This window comes from Amblyraja radiata, chromosome 21 (genome assembly GCF_010909765.2).
Source record: "Amblyraja radiata isolate CabotCenter1 chromosome 21, sAmbRad1.1.pri, whole genome shotgun sequence".
Taxonomy (NCBI): domain Eukaryota; kingdom Metazoa; phylum Chordata; class Chondrichthyes; order Rajiformes; family Rajidae; genus Amblyraja; species Amblyraja radiata.
This window is the reverse complement of record NC_045976.1, coordinates 38,999,074-39,018,747: the sequence shown is the minus strand read 5'-3', so window position 1 is coordinate 39,018,747 and position 19,674 is coordinate 38,999,074. Positions and strand designations below refer to the sequence as shown.

The 19,674-nt window shown below is 44.0% G+C and overlaps 1 protein-coding gene across 4 annotated transcripts in view; it reads right to left on the bottom strand.

Annotated features, from left to right (window-relative positions):
- Nucleotides 1-1,252: 1,252 nt before the first annotated feature.
- Nucleotides 1,253-19,674, bottom strand: part of usp6nl (USP6 N-terminal like) — a 140,746-nt gene continuing 122,324 nt past the window's right edge. For all 4 annotated transcript variants that reach the window (XM_033040135.1, XM_033040134.1, XM_033040133.1 and 1 more), the window contains exons 15-16: nucleotides 14,520-14,672; nucleotides 1,253-4,503 (exon numbers count right to left, since the gene is read on the bottom strand). In XM_033040135.1, coding sequence (XP_032896026.1) covers nucleotides 2,999-4,503; nucleotides 14,520-14,672 — 1,658 coding nt within the window. In that variant the 3' untranslated portion in view covers nucleotides 1,253-2,998. The remainder of the gene's footprint in view (nucleotides 4,504-14,519; nucleotides 14,673-19,674) is intronic.

Genomic DNA, 19,674 nt, shown 5'->3' with positions numbered 1-19,674 from the left:
ACTGGTACACAAAAATGCTGGAGAAACTCAGCGGGTGCAGCAGCATCTATGGAGCGAAGGAAATAGGCAACGTTTCGGGCTGAAACCCTTCTTCAGACGTATAAAGACTATTCATGTAACATGTAGGGGTGGAAGATTGCAACCTTCACGTGGTCCGTCCGCCCTGTTTCGACTAATGCAATCAACTCGACGTGCACTGATGGAAGATCAAATAGAACAAGTTGTCCAACAACTTTAGGCTGTGCACGCCACACGAAAGATGAAGAAGAAGGTAACACGTACACCACGCTCTGTGGAACATGGTCAGAGTCATATAGCATGGAAACAGGTTCTTCAGCCCAACTTGCCCATGCCGGCTAAGATGCTCCATCTACACACAGACAGGAAAGGGTACAAAGAAAATTTACGAGAATGCTGCCAGGACTCGAGGGTTTGAGCTGCAGGGAGAGGTTAAGCAGGCTCGGACTCTTAATCCTTGGAACGCAGATGAATGAGGGGTGATCTTATAGAGGTGTATAAAGTCCATGAGAGGAATAGATCGGAGTAGACGCACAGAGTCTCTTGCCCAGAGTAGGAGCATTGAGACCCAGAGGACATAGGTTTGAGGTGAAGGGGGAAACATTTAATAGGAAGCTGAGGGGCAACTTTTTCTCACAAAGGGTGGTGGGTGTATAGAATAAACTGCCAGAGGAGGTAGTAGAAGAAACAATTAGACAGATACATGGATAGGACAGGTTTGGATGGATATGAGCCAAACGCAGGCAGGTGGGACTAGTGTAGATAGGACATGTTGGTCAGTGCAGGCAAGTTGGGCCGAAGGGCCTGTTTCCATGACCATGACTCTATTCCTGCCTGCATTTGGGCCATATCCTTCTAGACTTTCTCTATCATAAGGTCACAAGGTCATAAGGTCATAAGGAATAGGGTAGAATGAAGCCATTCGGCCCATCAAGTCTACTCCGCCATTCAATCATGGCTGATCTATCTCTCCCTTCTAATCCCATTCTCCGGCCTTCTCCCCATTACCTCTGACACCTGTACTCATCAATGTACCTTTCCTGTCCGTGTCCAAATGCCTTAAATCATTTCCCGGAGAGGTGTGTATGGTGGACAGGGCTGGCAGCTTGGACAAGCTTCTCAGGGCCACCACAGTGACAATGACTGCATCGGCGGGTGGTCATGGTATATAGGTCATGCAGTCAGACTGGAAAAACATCATTGCAGTAAAGATAGTCAAACACAGGAAACCAAACTTGATCAAATTATTTGTTGTAACATTAAAAAAAGTACAGTCACGTCAAAATAGAATACAACTATAAAACTGCTGCAGATGCCTTAAGAAAATAGTGAATATAAATTCTACAGTATTTACCAATGTTGATGCATATATTTCAGAAAGCAGGTTCCATATCATTTATAGTTTACTATACAGCAAGTGTCCATATTAAAGACTCAAGATTAAGACTTAAAGGATTATGACAAATAATTACATATTTTAACAATATTATTTGAGTTTGTCTGCAATTGTTTCATCAAGCAAAGAGTTAAGAAATTAACTTTCAATTTATTCAGATCAGGATGTATCTAATATATTGATAATTTAGTTTGCACATTTGAAGTGTATATATATATATTTATATACATTACACACATATACAGACAATAGTGTTATTTTACTTACACGGAATCAAAGCCAGTAAATGGTTCAGTGTTTTTAATTATTTTACATGTTTTTCACACCAGAGTTTTTTCTGCTCTGCTGAAATGTTTCAAAGCCTAAATGACTGCAGCTGCAAAGAGAGGTGTACATGGAAGCAGTTGTTTCTGCTCTTTTCTATTTAAAACCATTAAAAAGTCAATATAGCATTTTCATTATGGAATACTTGGACGTAAATCGGACCAAGTCGCTTAAAATGAAAAATGGGACAACAGCCCCAAGACAAAACTGCAAAGCAAACTGGTCCAAAACCCACCTGGTCCCAACTCGAACACCTATTGGTACCACGACTTGCCACCGAGAGGATGTGTTATTCATTATCAAGTAGTCTGCAATTCCAGCACTGTATCTACCATTTCACGTGTTAGGGCAGATGATTCCTATGAATGTATTCAGTACGAACGGGTGTAATTGACAGAGTAAAGAGTAAAAGATTAATCTGTTATTTTACAATCAAACATTTTTCTGCAAATGATCTGTCCTGATGCACATAGCTACCATTAAAAGTGAATTGAAAACAAATGTGTACTGACGTTAGAAAATACTTGGTATTTTTTCCTTTTGCTGCACTTCAATATTTTATTCCTATCAACTCAAGTGTAGTGGCACTGACTTCTCTGCAGTCTTCAATATACATGTGCAAGTGCAGGAAGAAAGCAAGTAGTCGGGGTTATTGCCAGCATTATAAATGCCTGCCCAGTTTTGCCTCAGGGGAAATTCGACCCAGTTACCCTTCCTTGGAAGTTACGAAGCAAAAGATCACAAGAGTGACCCGGAATCATTCATAACATTCTCCGAGATTTCTGACCACAATCTGTAAAAGTTATTGCTCAATCAACCTTCAAAATTGTCATGTCAAGGTTTATATAAGCGACAATTCAGGGTCAACCTACATTATCAGTGGATGCAGAATATCGACCCGTTCTTGAAATCAAGTGACCTGTGGTACATTACTGAGATGTTTGCTTCAATCTTCTGCGTTTGGGTTCAAATCTCACTGCCCCCTATTACTTGATTATAAACTGTGCGAGCTAGACAACTTTAAACAATGAGGTGAGTAATCATTTTCACGTGGCTTGCTGATTTTGTTAATTTTAGTTTAACAAAGAGAAATACCTTCTGTACATTGTTAGGAATTCTTCAATTATTTCAGCCTGTGCTATACACCATTTCTTTTGTATAACGTTTCTTTTGAATACAGTGAAGTCATTTCGAAAGTCAGGTAATTTTCTCTTTCATTAATGCTCTTCACTCACTTTGGAGAAGGGGGAAGCAGGAGTCCTAAAGCAATGCTGACTCTGGGATGGTTCTTCTGTCCGTCTGAGGGTTTCCGAAATGCTGGGGACCAGTCGGAGCTGGATGTGAATGTTGTGTTTGTGCATGTGTGTCAGAGTGTGGTGATGTTCTACTATAGATACCGCTGCCACTTGCAGGCACGCCCGGGTAGCTAAACTCGGGGGGAGGAGTCTGCTGTGCATTGTGGAAGTTCGGCGACCTCTGCATGTTTCCTCTGTACCTTAAATCAGCTTCCTGATTCCACTGTCGTTCATATTGCTCTTGCCTCTTTTTGTAGTCGTGTTGGTACTCTGGCGAGCGCTGCTGTGCGCCGAGCTCAAACAGAGCGGGTTGCCTTACGTAGCTGGTCGGGTTTCCCGAATCATATTGTACACTGTGATCTAAAGGCCGTGCCGCAGTTCTGAAAGACGAAGAGTTCGAAAATTGACGGCCAAGAGTGTGGGAGTTCCTACTAGTCTCGTCATAGTTTGGCATGTGTGCTACCTTGTTAACATACGGTCTACTGTCATGGCTTTGCCGACCGGCAGACATATTGTAACTGTACTGTGAGAACACAGGCATGTCTTTAGCTCTAGTTGGTGAGTACTGAGGTAGACTACCATGGTACCCAGGAGGACCAGAGTAGGATGGTGGTGAAGAAGGCTGTCGTTTTATTAAAGATCTTTGGTTAGAACTTTCTGATGAAGAATGAGTCCGTGAAGGCCTTTGTTGATAAGTTGCACTAGCATTGACTGCCTTACTTGAAAACTGTACAGGTGAGATCTTTGAGGGACTGGTAGCTTCCTTAGAGTGTGCATTATTTTGTGCTGTACTTGATTCCCCATGTTCAACCATGTCCTCAGCGCACGTCTCGTATTCATGATCAACTCCAGGAACATTGTCATATTCTGAAGCATTCGAGTCTCTCTTTGTTTCGTCGACTTCAATAATCAACCCTTTCGTTCTGCCGAAGAACACGTGCGCCTCCTCTGGACTGGAATGGGAGCTCGATGCATTGTAACTTCCAGTTCTGCCCCTGCCATCCGCAGAATGTTTTGAAGTCGAGTCTGAAGTTTTCTGACCTGAAGGTTTGTTCCATTTTGGTGCAAATTCCTTTCTGACACCGGGATTTGCATTTGAGTTCTGGTTAGCAGTGGCATTGCTCAACTGTTTGGGGTTGCCGTGCACCAATGCACGCTGCGTTGGCTGCCCTTTTTGTTTGAGCTGATCAAGGTCTGGCAAAACCTTCACTTTGCCTCCCTTATTTTCCACGAAACCTGCCCTTTGGGATTTCACAGTTGGCTTTTCCAAGGGGCTCTTCTTGGGCCTGCTGTCAGGCTGCTTCTCTTGCACTTTCTCTGGTGACGCCTTCTTATCTTTCTTCTTCGAGGCTGGTGGGCCTCCTTTAATTACATTGTTCTGTCCATTGGTCAAGTGATTGAGAATGGGTGGCTCTTGGTGCTCGGCAGGCATTTGCCCAAGTGGTTTCTGTGGAAATTCTTCAGGTTTACCTGAAAATGTACAACACAGAACAATGCTTAGAGAAATCGTACCTTCATTCATATATTTTACACAGAGAGGAATAGATCGGGTAGATGAACTGTATTACTCAGAGTATGGCAATCGAGAATCAGAGGACATAGGTTAAAAGGTGAGGGGGGGGGGGGGGGGGTGAAGGTTTAATAGGAACTTGAGAGGTAACTTGTTTACATACAGGTTGGTGGGTGCATGGAATGAGCTGCCAGAGGAGGTAATGAGGCAGGTACTATCATAATGTTTAAGAAACATCTATTCAGGTACATGGATAGGACACGTTTAGAGGGATATGGGTGGGACTAGTGTAGACCGGACATGTCGTGGGTCAGTTGGGTCGAGGGGCCTGTTGCCATGCTGTGACTCTGAGGTAGATACTATTTCTTTGCACGCAAGAATCAAGTGTGTTTTATAGTTATATGTCCCGAAACATAACAATTAAATTCTTACTTGAGGTAATCCGGATAAGAAATACCCTAATATTGATACCAAAGAAAGCGCATACAAGACTAAACATTTTACAATTTATCACAATGTTTCCAAACTATTTACCCGAGAGGGAGCGGGCGGCGGCAGGTTGGAATTGCAGAAAGATGTCATATATTGTTTACAAAATACGTCAATGCATTTGGACTATGTCCACACTTCTCTCCTGTTTCTTGATCTCGCTATCTCAGGAGACAAAAATCAGATCAAATATATCTCCAGTAAATAAAATCAGAAAGACCAAGGGAGGGTGAAGACTACCAGAGACAAGTACAGGCAATTAAGGCATTAAGGGGAGGTGTGGTGGGGCGGGACCTGTGATTCAAGAAAAAGGTCCAGCATGGTGGTGCAGTGGTAGAGTTGCCGCCTCATATTGCTAGAGACCCTGGTTCGATCCTGACTATGGGTGCTGTCTGTACGCAGTTGGTCCATTCTCCCCCGTGGGTTTTCTCCGAGATCTTCAGTTCCCTCCCGCACTCCGAGGAAGTACAGATTTGTAGGTTAATTGGCTTGGTGTATATAAATATAAAATTGCCCCCAGTGCATGTTGTACAGTGTTAGTGTGCGAGGATCGCTGGTCGGTGCAGATCTGGTGGGCCGAAGGGCCTGCTTCCGCGCTGAATCTCTAAACTAAACCAAGTTCACAACATGAAGTCACGTCAACTGCAACTGCATCAAGATTTTCAAAGGGAAAATTAATATAGTATATTATTATTTGTATGACTGACTTGGCAAATGAAATTCCTCGTATGTTGCAAAACATACTTAGACAATAGACAATAGGTGCAGGAGTAGGCCATTTGGCCCATCGAGTCAGCACCACCATTCAATGTGATCATGGCTGATCATCCCCAATCAGTACCCCGTTCCTGCCTTCTCCGCTAATATCCCCCGACTCCGCTATTTTTAAGAGCCCTATCTAGCTCTCTCTTGAAAGCATCCAGAGAACCTGCCTCCACAGCCCTCTGAGGCAGAGATTACTTGGCTAATAAAGTATTACTAAAGTAATAAAGTACTAATAAAGTATTGGCTTTATTACTTGGCTAATAAAGTATTACTGTGATTGTGCAAGAACAAATTTAATTCCATATTTCAATTTTTTAGGGAATTATTAGTGAATTCTGAAAGAGCAAATTTCTGTTAACCGTACGGCCATGATGTGGGGTCGTCTGTCTGTCTGCCTGCCTGCATCAGCTGTTAGTGCATTCACGTCTGTAGCACACAAGGGTATTTGGTTCAGACCCTATTGAGATTGGCTACGAATCAAAAGCTATACAACCAATGATGCACAATAAAACACAAATTTTGGAAAGTGCAGGCATCAACTATTGCCAGCAAATGGCTCAACAAAAATAATAACAGAAAATGCCAGAGAGAGGGAGAGAGAGAAAAAAAGAGACCAAACTGAGCCAATATCACAGATGGACGACTGATGAGACTGATCAGCTGTTCATCTGTGATACTGGCTCTGCCTGTTTTTTTCTCTCTCACTGGAAGTGGAACCAAACCCAGCCTGACCATGCTGGGCATGTCTCCCTGCCCTGATTTTGTATCTCCTCTATACATTTGGCTCTGTTGTCTCCACCAGGTTATTTCCCGGGATGGCGGGACTGACATATGATGAAAGACTGGATCGACTGAGCTTATTTTTACTGGAATTTAGAAGAATAAGAGGCGATCTTATAGAAACATATAAAATTATTAAGAGATTGGACAGGCCAGATGCAGGAAAAATGTTCCCCATGTTGGGGGAGTCCAGAACCTGGGGTCACAGTTTAGGAAGAAGGGGTTGGCCATTTAGGACTGAGATGAGGAAAAACCTTACTCCCCCAGAGGGTTGCGAATTTGTGGAATTCTCTGCCACAGAAGGCAGAGGAGGCCAATTCACTGAATGTATTCAAGAGAGAGTTAGATATAACGGAATCAAGGGATATGGGGCGAAGGCAGGAACGGGGTAAAGATTCTAGATGATCAGCCATGATCATCTTGAATGCGGTGCTGGCTCGAAGGGTTGAATGGCCTACTCCTGCACCTATTTTCTATTTTTCTATGTTCACACCCTCCAACCACTCCCATTCACTCATTGGCCATTATAGATACAGCATGGACACAGGCCATTCGGCTCAGAGTCCACACTGACCAGCGAGATCCCCACACACTAACACATTCCTACACAACTGGGACAAATTATATTTATACCAAGCCAATTAGCTATAAACCTGTACATCTTTGGATTGTGGGAGGAAACCGGAGCTTCCCGGAGAAAACCCACGCAGGTCACGGGGAGAACGTACGAACACCGTACAGACAGCACCCGTAGTTAAGATCAAACCTTCCCAAGATCCAACAAAGGATCTTTGATCTGAAACGTTAATTCTGCTTCTCTTTGCGAAAACTCTGCTTGTCCTTCTGCATATTCCCAGCATTTTCTGTCCTTTCTTTTAGATTTCCACCATCTATAATGTCATTACATGGGTCAGTGTTGAACATGTACAATCTGTGCTGGGCTTTGTTAATAATCAACTGCTGTTCCAAATAACTCATTTTATGAAGAACTACCTAGTTTCTTCAATGTATTGTTGCATCAATTTTTAATGCTCGTTCTGTAATGAGGTTTCATGGGATCTATTATTTCGTAAACAATTAAATCTGACTACATTTTACCATAAAGAATCAGGGCAAACAACAATTTTGTTAATGAACCTGCAGCAACATCTAATGTAAGATTATCAAGAGGTGATATAAAATTATAAATTCTGGAAACGCTCCACTGACGTCTTCAAAAAAAAAAATAATTAGGGAGGGTGACTAGATAGAGACGGGCTGCTGAGAAGCTTGGTGAATCAGTGCGCTGAGTTACTGCTCTTGTTTAAACCAGAATATTATTTTTTTGCTAACACAGCTGGATCCTCATCTCAGACAGACTACCAAAGCAGACACCAGTTGGAGGCAGGGAAAAAAAAATTAAATGAGAACCGAATCCAACTGTGCTGTTCACATGCGCTCATTAACACACACCCCTCGTACAGACTACCTCAGAGTGATGATATCACAGGAGCTGCCATGTCTCATTTCAAGGAGGTTTGGGGTAATGGTCTTTGACACAGGTCGAAGAGAAGATTAGGTTTAGGGTTTAAAAAAAATAAAAATAAATTAGAAAATTCAGTAGACAATAGACAATAGACACAGGAGTAGGCCATTCGGCCCTTTGAGCCAGCACCGCCATTCAATGTGATCATCCCCAATCAGTACCCCGTTCCTGCCTTCTCCCCATATCCCCTGACTCCGCTATTTTTAAGAGCCCTCTCTAGCTCATACCATACCAAATCATACCAGAACTCTCCACACTAAATTCTTTAAACGATCTCTAAGATCACCATTAACTAATCAAGAATGATTCTGGTCTACGTCCATCGCGTTAGAATCAGATTTCAGACCATGAAACTCCTTGAGCGGTTTTGCCGCTATGAAAACATATTTATGAGTTATGTAAGAAAATGTGCATGCCTGATCATTAATCCAGAGGAATATCTGCAATTGCTCTTTCAAACAGACTATATGAATGTTAAAGAAAGCACATTTTGCCCAAAGACTTAATGGCTAAACACATTTTGATAAAGATCTGCGTTTTATTAAAATATCATTGAAAGGAGATTACACAGGTTGCAACCAAATTATGTATTTGACACTTGAAGCTTGTTACCTTGTATTAGTTCATGAAGGAACTGCAGATGCTGGAAAATCGAGGGTAGACAAAAGTGCTGGAGAAACTCAGCGGGTGCGGTCGCACCCGCTGAGTTTCTCCAGCACTTTTGTCTACCTTGTATTAGGTTCTGTGGAATTCACAGCCATGCAGTTTAATTGATGATGACCTTACATAGCAGCAAAACCTGAGTTAAAAGCCAGATATCCATATAAACCACAAATCCAAAACTGTCAATTACTAATTTGAGTGCTGACATTTTCAATAAAAGGGATTGTGCAAAATAAATGCCTTGCTTCCCGAGTAATCCGTGAACTTGATGGGGAGACAAGAGAAAGGATACAATGGGGGGGGGGGGGGATTCTAAAAGAAGCCAGTGACAGAAAGACACTAAGCCGTCTACCGAAAGATACTAACTCTTGAAGCTAATAAACCCTTCAGTGTGTATTAGCAACAGAACACAACAGTGTCCAGAAGAGAAAAGTGCAGCCCAGCTTCACGTGATCCTGCATAAATTCATACATCTTTTCCCTACATTAATTAAAACTTGTTCCCAAATCCACAAATATAAAAATGGATTTGACGTAACAAAATAAATCTTAAAACAGAACTGTCTTTTAAGATGATGAATCAAAGTGATGGGAGTCTAAACACCCCGTATAGCCCTGTCCCACGGTGCAAGTTCATTCCAAGAGCTCTCCCGAGTTTAAAAAAAATCAAACTCGTGGTAAGCACGGAGAATGAACGTAGCGGGTACGTCGGAGCTAGGGGACGTCTCTTAGCGGCTCGTAACGCTAACAGCAGGTACTCGGGAAGACTCGCTAATGGCAGGTAAGCATGGGAAGATTCGTGAAGATTTTTCAACACGTTGGAAAATGTCCACGAGAGCCCTGAGTATCGACGAGTGGCCATTACCGTAAATCTCCGAGTTCGAATTGGGGCAAACTCACGAGAGCTCTTAGAATGAACTCGCACCGTGGGACAGGGCTATTAGTCTAAATACATTCCGCTTCTGCTTCCATCCCTCCCTCAGCCCCGGCTCTCCAACACCCGCGGCCCATGCAGTTGATATGTTGATATGCGTTTTAAAATTTTCATTGATCACAGAATTTCTCACGAGAGCGTGAGAAATTTATGATCAGAGTGAGAATTTTGCCAAGTGCGTGATTCTCACGCTCAACGTGTGACTGTTGGCAGCCCTGATCTTATGCAAAGCATTGCAATTAAAGCTCATTGGTGGCTCTCCTTTCTGCTTTTCCTTGCAGATAAGGCCAGGGAACTATCAGGAAGATCAACCCACTCAACAGTGCTAATGCAATGTTCAATAGCAACGTTCTCCACAGATTTAGAAATTAAGAAGAGAATCATGCAAGAGAGGGTGGGAGCAAGCCAGAGTGCCATAGAGAAAGATGCTCCACAAGCTGACCTGTATCGCTGTTCCAATAACTTAATGTCATTTTATTCTGTCTCGAGCTAGCTTGGCAAACAGATTTTTCCCCCAGTGCTACACAATGAGCTTGAGACAACATTTTTATTTTGCAAATAGTTTATCTCAGAAGAGCCTGCAACCTTTATATCTCCAGATAATATTGACTGGGGCAATCTTGAGTTTGATTTACTATCTTCATTACAAATAATGCCAGTTAGAAATAGCAAAGCATTCTAAAGTTCAATTGCGATATATATAATATTTGGTTTTGATTTTAATTATAACAAATCTATAGACAAATATTCTAGAATATTTCAAAGTCTTTGAAAATATATTAGTCTCAGTACCTCAATGATTCAAACCAGTGATTTGGAAATTAAAACTAACCTGCAGGTATAGGTTTAGCATTTTCTTTGATTTTGTAAGTTTAGTTTACATAACAGTGCAGCTCTCTACCTCTGCTCAGGTAGAAATGATTGATATTTCATTTTCTCAATTTCATAACTGCAGGAAAATTACAACCCTAATTTTGCCCAAAACAAACTCTAGCAAAACAAATAAGTAGAGAATAATTGTTACTGTAAAGATGAAAGAGCTCGCTCAGGCAAACATCCTTGCTCCCTTCCAACTCATCAGGGTCCTGGTTCACTTAGCTGGTTCAATTAATAATTTACTATAATACATCTTAAAATATAGAACAGCCAAATTAAAAATGCAACGATAGACACAAATATCTGGAGTAACGCAGCGGGACAGGCAGCATCTCTGGAGAGAAGAAATGGGTAACATTTCAGGTCGAGACCCTACTTCAGACCGAAACAACCCCCATTCCTTCTCTCCAGAGATGCTGTCTGTCCCACTGAATTACTCCTGCATTGTGTTTATCTTCGGTGTAAACCAGCATCTGCAGTTCCTTTCTGCACAAATTAAGTATGCATTGGGGCATTAATAGGAATAACATTCTACAGTCCGTAAAATCTTTCTACAGTCCGTGTGGCATCACCAAAATCCCAACCATCCCAGTTTTAGTGCAAGGGGCTGTTTGCAAAAGAGGTGCAAAGTGCTGGAGTAGCTCAGTGGGTCCAGCAGCATCTCTGGAATTAAAAAGGGATAGGTGACGTTTCTGGTCGGGACCCTTCTTCTGACTGAAAAAGGATCTGAAGAAGGATCACGACCTGAATAGACACCCCTTTTTCTCCAGAGATGCAGCCTGACCACACTGAGTTACTCCAGTACTTTGTGTCTATCTTTACTATAAACCGGTATTTGCAATTCCTTATTTCTACATCTTGAAAAAAAAAATTGGTTTAGTATGATGGAAGGAGATGTGCTGTCCATGATGTTCTGGAGTTGGACCATTGGAATGAACGATATAGTGAATCATTCTGAAATTGTCAGTATAATGAACAACTCAGTAAATGAAACGCTGGTTGTAATAGTTCAGAAAAAGCAAAAGTCAAATGTATCTCTCAATTTTTCACTGCCATCTACTGGAAAACCGCTGAACTGCTCAGCATACTACAATTATACTACCCAGGATTTAAGTGTGGAAAAAAATTACAATTTTGCAAAAAAAATTGAATATTTGCAACTTTCATATCCTTTCAATGGTATTTTCTACACGTCTAAAAAATAAAATGATTAATGTGATCACATTGAATGGCTCGAAGGGCCGAACGGCCTACCCCTGCACCTATTGTCGATTATCTATTGTCATTTTAAATGTGGTTTTAATGCTCGTAAAGTCAAAATGATGAAGTAGAATTCCTAATAAAATGCAAATTGCTAAGGAATAAAGATGTATTAACATTTTAAGACATTGTAACTTGAATCTCATCCCAACTGCAGCAGGCAAGAAGTTACAAAACTGCATTGTGAAAATGTCAATGTGTACAAAGGAAACCCCCATGTTGTAGCCAATGCATCATATAATTCAAGGCACAGCCATTTCTTTAAATCTCTTCAAAGAAACTAAAACAAAAAAGCATTCTATACATCATGATGTATAGCAGCATAATTTATCTCATATTTAGGAATATATTACTAAGTGTCAGCCTGTCGCAATGGTTGAACAGACGTACAATCAGAACTTAACAAATTGTTAACCTTTTCCACAAGTCACTGGCCATACAGCACGGAAACAGGCCCTTCTGTCCAACTCATCCATGCCAATCAAGATGGCCCATCTAAGCTATTTGGCCTCTATCCCTCCAAACCGGACTACCAACTTTTGACTCAAGAGTCCCCGTTTCACAATCATTTGCTAACCGTCCTGTAAATCAAGCACTGTCAATTAGTTTAATGAATTAAAAATGGGATTAAATTAAAAGTCAAAATTAAGGGTGTCAGCTTTATTGAAGTTGGAACATTCCGATATTATTAAAATGCCTTGGCACTAATGGGGAAAAGCAGAAACCTCTTGAACTGATATCATTGGACACGTGTGTGCACGTGCGTGCGGCATGTGTGTGTAGAACCATTCTATACTATGTCTCAGGTAATAACAGATGCCCCAGCACAGATGCCTGCAGAACACCCTGCAGAAAGGCAGACACGGTGGCACAGCGGTGGAGTAGCTGCCGTACAGCGCCGGAGATCCGGGTTCGATCCTGACTACAGGTGCTGTCTGTACAGAATTTGTACGTTCTCCCCGTGACCGCGTGGGTTTTCGACAAGATCTTCTGTTTCCTCCCACACTCCAATGACAAGCAGGTATGTAGGTTAATTGGCTTGGTGTATGTGTAAATTGTCCCTAGTGTGTGTAGGAGAGTGTTAATGCGCGGGGATCGCTGGTCGGTGCGGACTCGATGGGCCGAAGATCCTGTGTATCTCTAAACTAAATTATTGGTTACAGATCTCCACCACTACTTGAACTACCAACTCACTGTGATCCCATGCATCTCAGTCTACCCATGAAGTACGGCATCAAATGCCTCACCAAAATCAATGTAGACAGCATCCACTCCTCTACCTTCATCAATTACCAGAGCACAGTATAAGTGCAAGGTGCTGCACTTTGGCAAGACAAAACACAGTAAGATTTACACAATAAATGGTAGGGATCTGCAGAGTATTGTATGACAGCGAGACCTAGGTAGCAGGTAAACAGTTCCACAAAGTGGCAACATCGGTGTACAGGGTGGCACAGTAGGCATTTGCCTTCATTAATCAGAGTATTAATCACAGGTGTAGGGACATCATGCTAGAGGTTGTACAAGACATTGGTAAGCCCACAGCTTGAGCACTGCGTACCGTTCTGGTCACTCTGCTAGAGGAAGGATGTCATTAAACTGGAAAGGGCACAAAAAAGATTCCCAAGGATGTTGTGGTAGCGTCTCCGAACTGGGATGTCTGGAACCAGAGTTGGAATACACGAGGTAGAAGATGGAGGCGCAGGCAAACACCGAGAAAACACACGTGGCTGTGTCTGAAGAAGAGTCTCAACCCAAAACATCACCAACCTCTCCAGAGATGCTGCCTGACCCGCTGAGTTACTCCAGTTTTTTGTGCCTATCTTCACAAGGATGTTACTGGCTCTGGAGGGTCCCTGTGCTTCGACAGTTCTTGTACAACTCCCTGGGCCGTAAGAAGTTGAGGCGTTTCATGTGATAGGAGCAGAATTAAGCCATTCAGCCCATCAAGTCTATTCCACCATTCAATCATGGCTGATCTGTCTTCCCCTCTTAACCCCATTCTCCTGCCTTCTCCACATATCTCCTGACACCCTTGACTTTTGAGTTCTATAAAACCATGAAGGGTATAGATAACGTGAATAGCCAGTCTTTCCCGAGTACGGGGGGGGGGGGGGGGATTTTAAAACTAGAAGGTATAGGTTTAAAGCATAACCTGGGTTAAATTTACCCCCAGGGGTAGATTTTCGCCTACCCAGGGGGGAAATTTGTTGATTCTGGATTTGTACATATTTTTTCCCATTGACTGACTGTGTTTGGTTCTGGTATACCGGTATCTGTTCATCATTAGTTGTTCATAAATACGTGAAATAACATTGTTATGTGCTATTAAAGTTGCCGGGGGGTAAACAGGACGAAAAAGGTTGGGAACCCCAGGCTTAAGGTGAGAGAGGAAAGGGGCCAGAGGGACAAGGTTTATCTCAGCTGCCTTTCACCAACTTCCTGAATTCAGAGCTCAATCACATGCAACACTAAAAACAGACTTTTGCTTATTAGATCATTTAACAAGTACTTGGTTTAATGTTCAATACTGCTTAAAGGAGTAGCAGCGATCTGAAAATAATGCCACAAACACTCTATACAAAAATGCACCGTACAACTTTGCCCTAAATCATTACTCCTTTACTTGCAAGAAGTATAGAAGTGCAACACATTTCACACTAAGGGTTATACTGAAACACTCACCTGGCGGTGGCAAGTCCAGTTTACTACGCTTTAACTCAGACATGGAATTTTGAAGCTGATCCACAGCAAAGTCATCTTCAAAGTAGAAATCCTTGGCCAGAGATTCCTGCAGAAACTCTATCAAGTCTTCCATTGCTAACTTCAGCATATGTTCTACAAAAAGAAATAGATTTTTATTACAATTTTGAAGGGGATGGGATTTTCCTCCCTTCTCTGAGACATTCACCATTTTCCGCTCCATAATGCAAATAAACCAAGCACTCTCAGATGCTCGATCTGCTTTCTACTTTTTTCTTACCTGTAAGCAAAGGACGAGCCTTTGCCAAGAAGCTCTGCTTCGCTACATTATAGTAGTCAAGATCTCCACATGGGACAAACACCATCATAAACATTTTAGGTAGACAAAAGTGCTGGAGAAACTCAGCGTGTGAGGCAGCATCTATGGAATCGAAGGAAATAGGCGACGTTTCGGGTCAAGACCCTTCTTCAGACTGATGTGGGGGTGGTGGGGGGGCGGGAAGAAGAAAGGAAGATGCGGAGACAGTGGGCTGTGGGAGAGCTGGGAAGGGGAGGGGAAAGAAGGAGAAAGCAGGGACTACCTGAGATTGGAGAAATCAATGTTCATACCCCTGGGGTGTAACTAAGATACCACAAATATCATAATCATTTAGTTTAGTTTAGAGATACAGTGCAGAAACAGGCCCTTCATTTGGTACTTTACCAAGTAGCTGCTTGGGCAGAACGGTGGCGCAGCGGTAGAGTTGCTGCCTTACAGCACTTACACCAACAGGGGGGCGCTGACCTGTGCGCGGCTGCCCAGCCTGCAGCTGTCTGTCTTTTCATCTTTTTTTTATTTTTAGTTAGTTAAAGTGTTTTTGTTTCTGGAGTTCTAGACTTTTTTGTGTGGGGGATGGGGGGGGGGAAGGGGGAAACTACCTTTCAGGGTCCCTACCTGGTCGGAGAGGCAGCTTTTCTCCGGGCTGCAGTTTCGACCCGTCCTCGCGGCCTACCAGCGGGCCTGGAGCGGCGTTTCCTGTCGGGCAATGCCCAGAACCACGGCTTCGGCAGCGGCACAGCGCTGGAGCGCTATCGTGGAGCGGGCGATGCCTTGCCTGGGTCGCCGCGCTGGAGCTCCGGTGAGCTGAAGACCGCCGAGTAAAACATCGCGGAGCTGCGGGACTGTGGAGCGGCCAGCTGCGGGCGGCGGCGCCGAACTGTACACCGGGAGCCTGGGATCTCTAGATGAGATCGCCAATGGTGGAGCTCCAACCGGCGCGGCCTTGTTGGCTTCGGAAGCCGCGGCCTCCAGTACGGAAGCGGCCGTTCCAGGTGTCCCAAGCCGCTGCGAGGATTCTCCCGACGCCGGAGCAACATCACCCGGCGAGAACGGCCTGGAACATCGGGCCTCCGTAGAGGCAACTGTGGAGGCCTCAATGGGCCCGACTATGGGTGAACTGGGGTTGGGGACTGGACTTTGTGCCTTCCCTCATGGTGGGAACCATTGTGGGGGGATGTTCTTTATGTTTAAACCTCTTATTAATGTTATGTCTGTATTCTTTCAGATTCAGATTCAATTTTAATTGTCATTGTCAGTGTACAGTACAGAGACAACGAAATGCATTTAGCATCTCCCTGGAAGAGCGACATAGCAAATGATTTAAATAAATAATAATAAGTGATAATAAGTGTCCGGGGGGTGGGGGGGTGATTGGCAGTCACCGAGGTACGTTGTTGAGTAGAGTGACAGCCGCCGGGAAGAAGCTGTTCCTGGACCTGCTGGTTCGGCAACGGAGAGACCTGTAGCGCCTCCCGGATGGTAGGAGGGTAAACAGTCCATGGTTGGGGTGAGAGCAGTCCTTGGCGATGCTGAGCGCCCTCCGCAGATAACGCTTGCTTTGGACAGACTCAATGGAGGGGAGCGAGGAGCCGGTGATGCGTTGGGCAATTTTCACCACCCTCTGCAATGCCTTCCGGTCGGAGACAGAGCAGTTGCCATACCATACTGTGATGCAGTTGGTAAGGATGCTCTCGATGGTGCAGCGGTAGAAGTTCACCAGGATCTGAGGAGACAGATGGACCTTCTTCAGTCTCCTCAGGAAGAAGAGACGCTGGTGAGCCTTCTTGATCAGAGTTGAGGTATTGTGGGTCCAAGAGAGGTCATCGGAGATGTTGACTCCCAGGAACCTGAAGCTAGAAACACGTTCCACCTCCGTCCCGTTAATGTGGATGGGGGTGTGCGTGCCGCCCCTGGACTTCCTGAAGTCTACAATGAGCTCCTTGGTCTTCTTGGAGTTAAGGGCCAGGTTGTTGTCAGCGCACCATGCTGCTAAGTGCTGGACCTCCTCCCTGTAGGCCGACTCATCGTTGTTGCTGATGAGGCCAATCACCGTTGTATCATCTGCATACTTGATGATGGTGTTAGTACCATGTACAGGTGTGCAGTCATAGGTGAAGAGGGAGTAGAGGAGGGGGCTCAGCACACAGCCCTGTGGAACGCCGGTGTTCAGGGTGAGGGTTGAAGAGGTGTGCTTGTCTAACCTAACAGACTGGGGTCTGTTGGTTAGAAAGTCCAGTATCCAGTTGCAGAGGGAGGGGTCGATGCCCAGGTTACTGAGTTTGGTGATCAGTTTTGATGGTATAATGGTGTTGAATGCTGAGCTGTAATCGATGAACAGCATTCTTACGTAAGTGTCTCTGTTGTCGAGGTGGGAGAGGGCGGAGTGAAGTGCCGTTGAGATGGCATCCTCCGTACTCCTGTTCTTGCGGTAGGCAAACTGATAGGGATCCAGTGTGAGGGGTAGGCAGCTTTTGAGGTGTGCCAGGACCAGCCTCTCGAAGCACTTGGTGATGATGGGGGTAAGTGCAACTGGGCGGAAGTCGTTGAGGCTTGCCGCAGTGGAGTGTTTTGGCACTGGCACGATGGAGGTGGATTTAAGGCACGTGGGGACAACTGCTTGGGCAAGTGACAGGTTGAAGATGTCAGTCCAGACGTCTGTCAGCTGCGCAGCACAGGCCCTGAGCACGCGCCCGGGGATGCCGTCAGGGCCAGCAGCTTTACGTGCATTAGTCCTACTCAGTGCCACGAATACGTCGTAGGGGGTGAGTGTGAGGGGTTGGTGATCGGCAGGTAGCACAGCCTTGATGGCTGTCTCTAGATTGTCCCTGTCGAAGCGGCCATAGAAGTGGTTAAGCTCCTCAAGGAAGGAGGCGTCGCTGGATGTGGGGGTGGTGTTGGAGGGTCTGTAGTCCGTGATGGCCTGGATGCCTTGCCACATGCGTCGGGGGTCGGAGTTGTTGTTGAAGTGCTCCTCAATCCTGAGCTTATGGCAGTGCTTGGCCTTCTTGATGCCCCTCTTCAGGTTAGCCCTGGCTGAACTGTAGGCTCGAGCATCGCCTGACCTGAAAGCGGTGTCCCGTGCTTTCAGCAGTAGCCTGACCTCGCTGTTCATCCATGGCTTCTGATTCGGGAATATGGTCACCTGTTTGAGGGAGGTGACACTATTGATGGTGGAGTCTATAAAGTCCAGAACAGAGGATGTGTAGGAATCAATGTCCGTGTGGGAGTCAAGGGTGGCCTGGGCTGCAAACGCCTTCCAGTCAGTGTTTCCACTGTTTTCTTTATGTGCTGCACTGGCAAGAAGCATTTCACTACACCTAGGTGTATGTGACTAATAAATAACCTTTGACTTTTGACTTTTGACTTTGCAGCATCGGAGACTTGGATTCGATCCCGACTACGGGTGCTGTCTGTACAGAGTTTGTACGTTCTCCCCGTGACGGCGTGGGTTTTTTCCCCCCAGAGATCTTCGGTTTCCTCCAGCACTCCAAAGAAGTAGGTTAATTGGCTTGGTATAAGTGTCAATTGGCCCTAGTATGTGTAAGGTAATGTTAATGTGCGGGGATCGCCGGTCGGTGCGGACTAGGTGGGCCGAAGGAGCAGTTTCTCTAAACTAAACTAAATACTTAAAAATAATACAAAATCAAGCTATTAAGTATATTGCACGATTCTTGTACTTAAGAACCAACTAAAATATTTGTTTCAGCCAAATCTTTGAGATTCTTTGAGCACAGGTTAGATCTTTGGCTTGAAATCAGTTAAATGATTGTGACAAGTCGCTGTTGTTTCTATATGTCATGTCCCAGTCAGAAGGTGAACATTAATCACAAGCCAGTGCTTCTGATCATGATTCAGTGATCCTTTTGAAGATTTGACACAAAGCTCTCAGGGAAAACAAAACCAAAATGGACTTCAAATGTCGTTTCCTTCCAATAGTGGAACACTCTCCTGGGAGTCATTAGTTTAACCTTCTAATGAAGAACAAGTCACTTTGGTAAAATGGAGACACAAGGAACTGCAGGTGTTGGCTTATAAAAAAAAAAGTCTGAAGACGGGTTCCGACCCGAAACGTCACCTGTCCATGTTCTCCAGAGATGCTGCCTGACCTGTTGAGTTACTCCAGCACTTTGTGTCTCACTTTGGTAAAATAGTGCCCAAAACAGCCTATTCAACTCTGCAATGCAATTCAGCTAGACTTATTGGAAGGGGGGAAAAAATCAATATCTTTGCCATTAGCTGAAATACGCACGCAGCTACAGGTTTCAATGGCGCAACAGAAATGCAAGACCAGTTCACTTGAATAGGCTTGTTTCAACACAACACCATTGAATACAAACACATTGCAGTCATTAATACACTGAACAAAAGTGATGCAAGTCGCAAGAGCAAGATTAATAATTTACATGGTTTTGCTTCTCAGCTGTTGAACTCATTTAAGGAGGCTTGATTAATTTCTGCTCTCAAAACCAGATTGTTTTAAAAGCTCACAAATTACACGACTTGGCTCTGTACTTATCCAATCATGTCAAACAGTAGAAACATTCTTTGCTTAGCAGCTATTGAGGGTTGGCCTAGCATTACCAAAATCCTCTTCAAAAACAATAATGATTTGCATTTTATAGTGTTCCCAACATAATGAAATGTCTCAAACCACTTAAAATGATTATTAATTATTAAATAAAAGCCACTGGGTCACAAAGAAATATTGGGAAAGATAAAGATTAGTTTAGAGATACAGCATGGAAACAGGCCCTTCAGCCCACTGAATCCGCCCGCACCGACCATAGAGGATGCGTTTTTTGTTCTTTGTAATCCTAG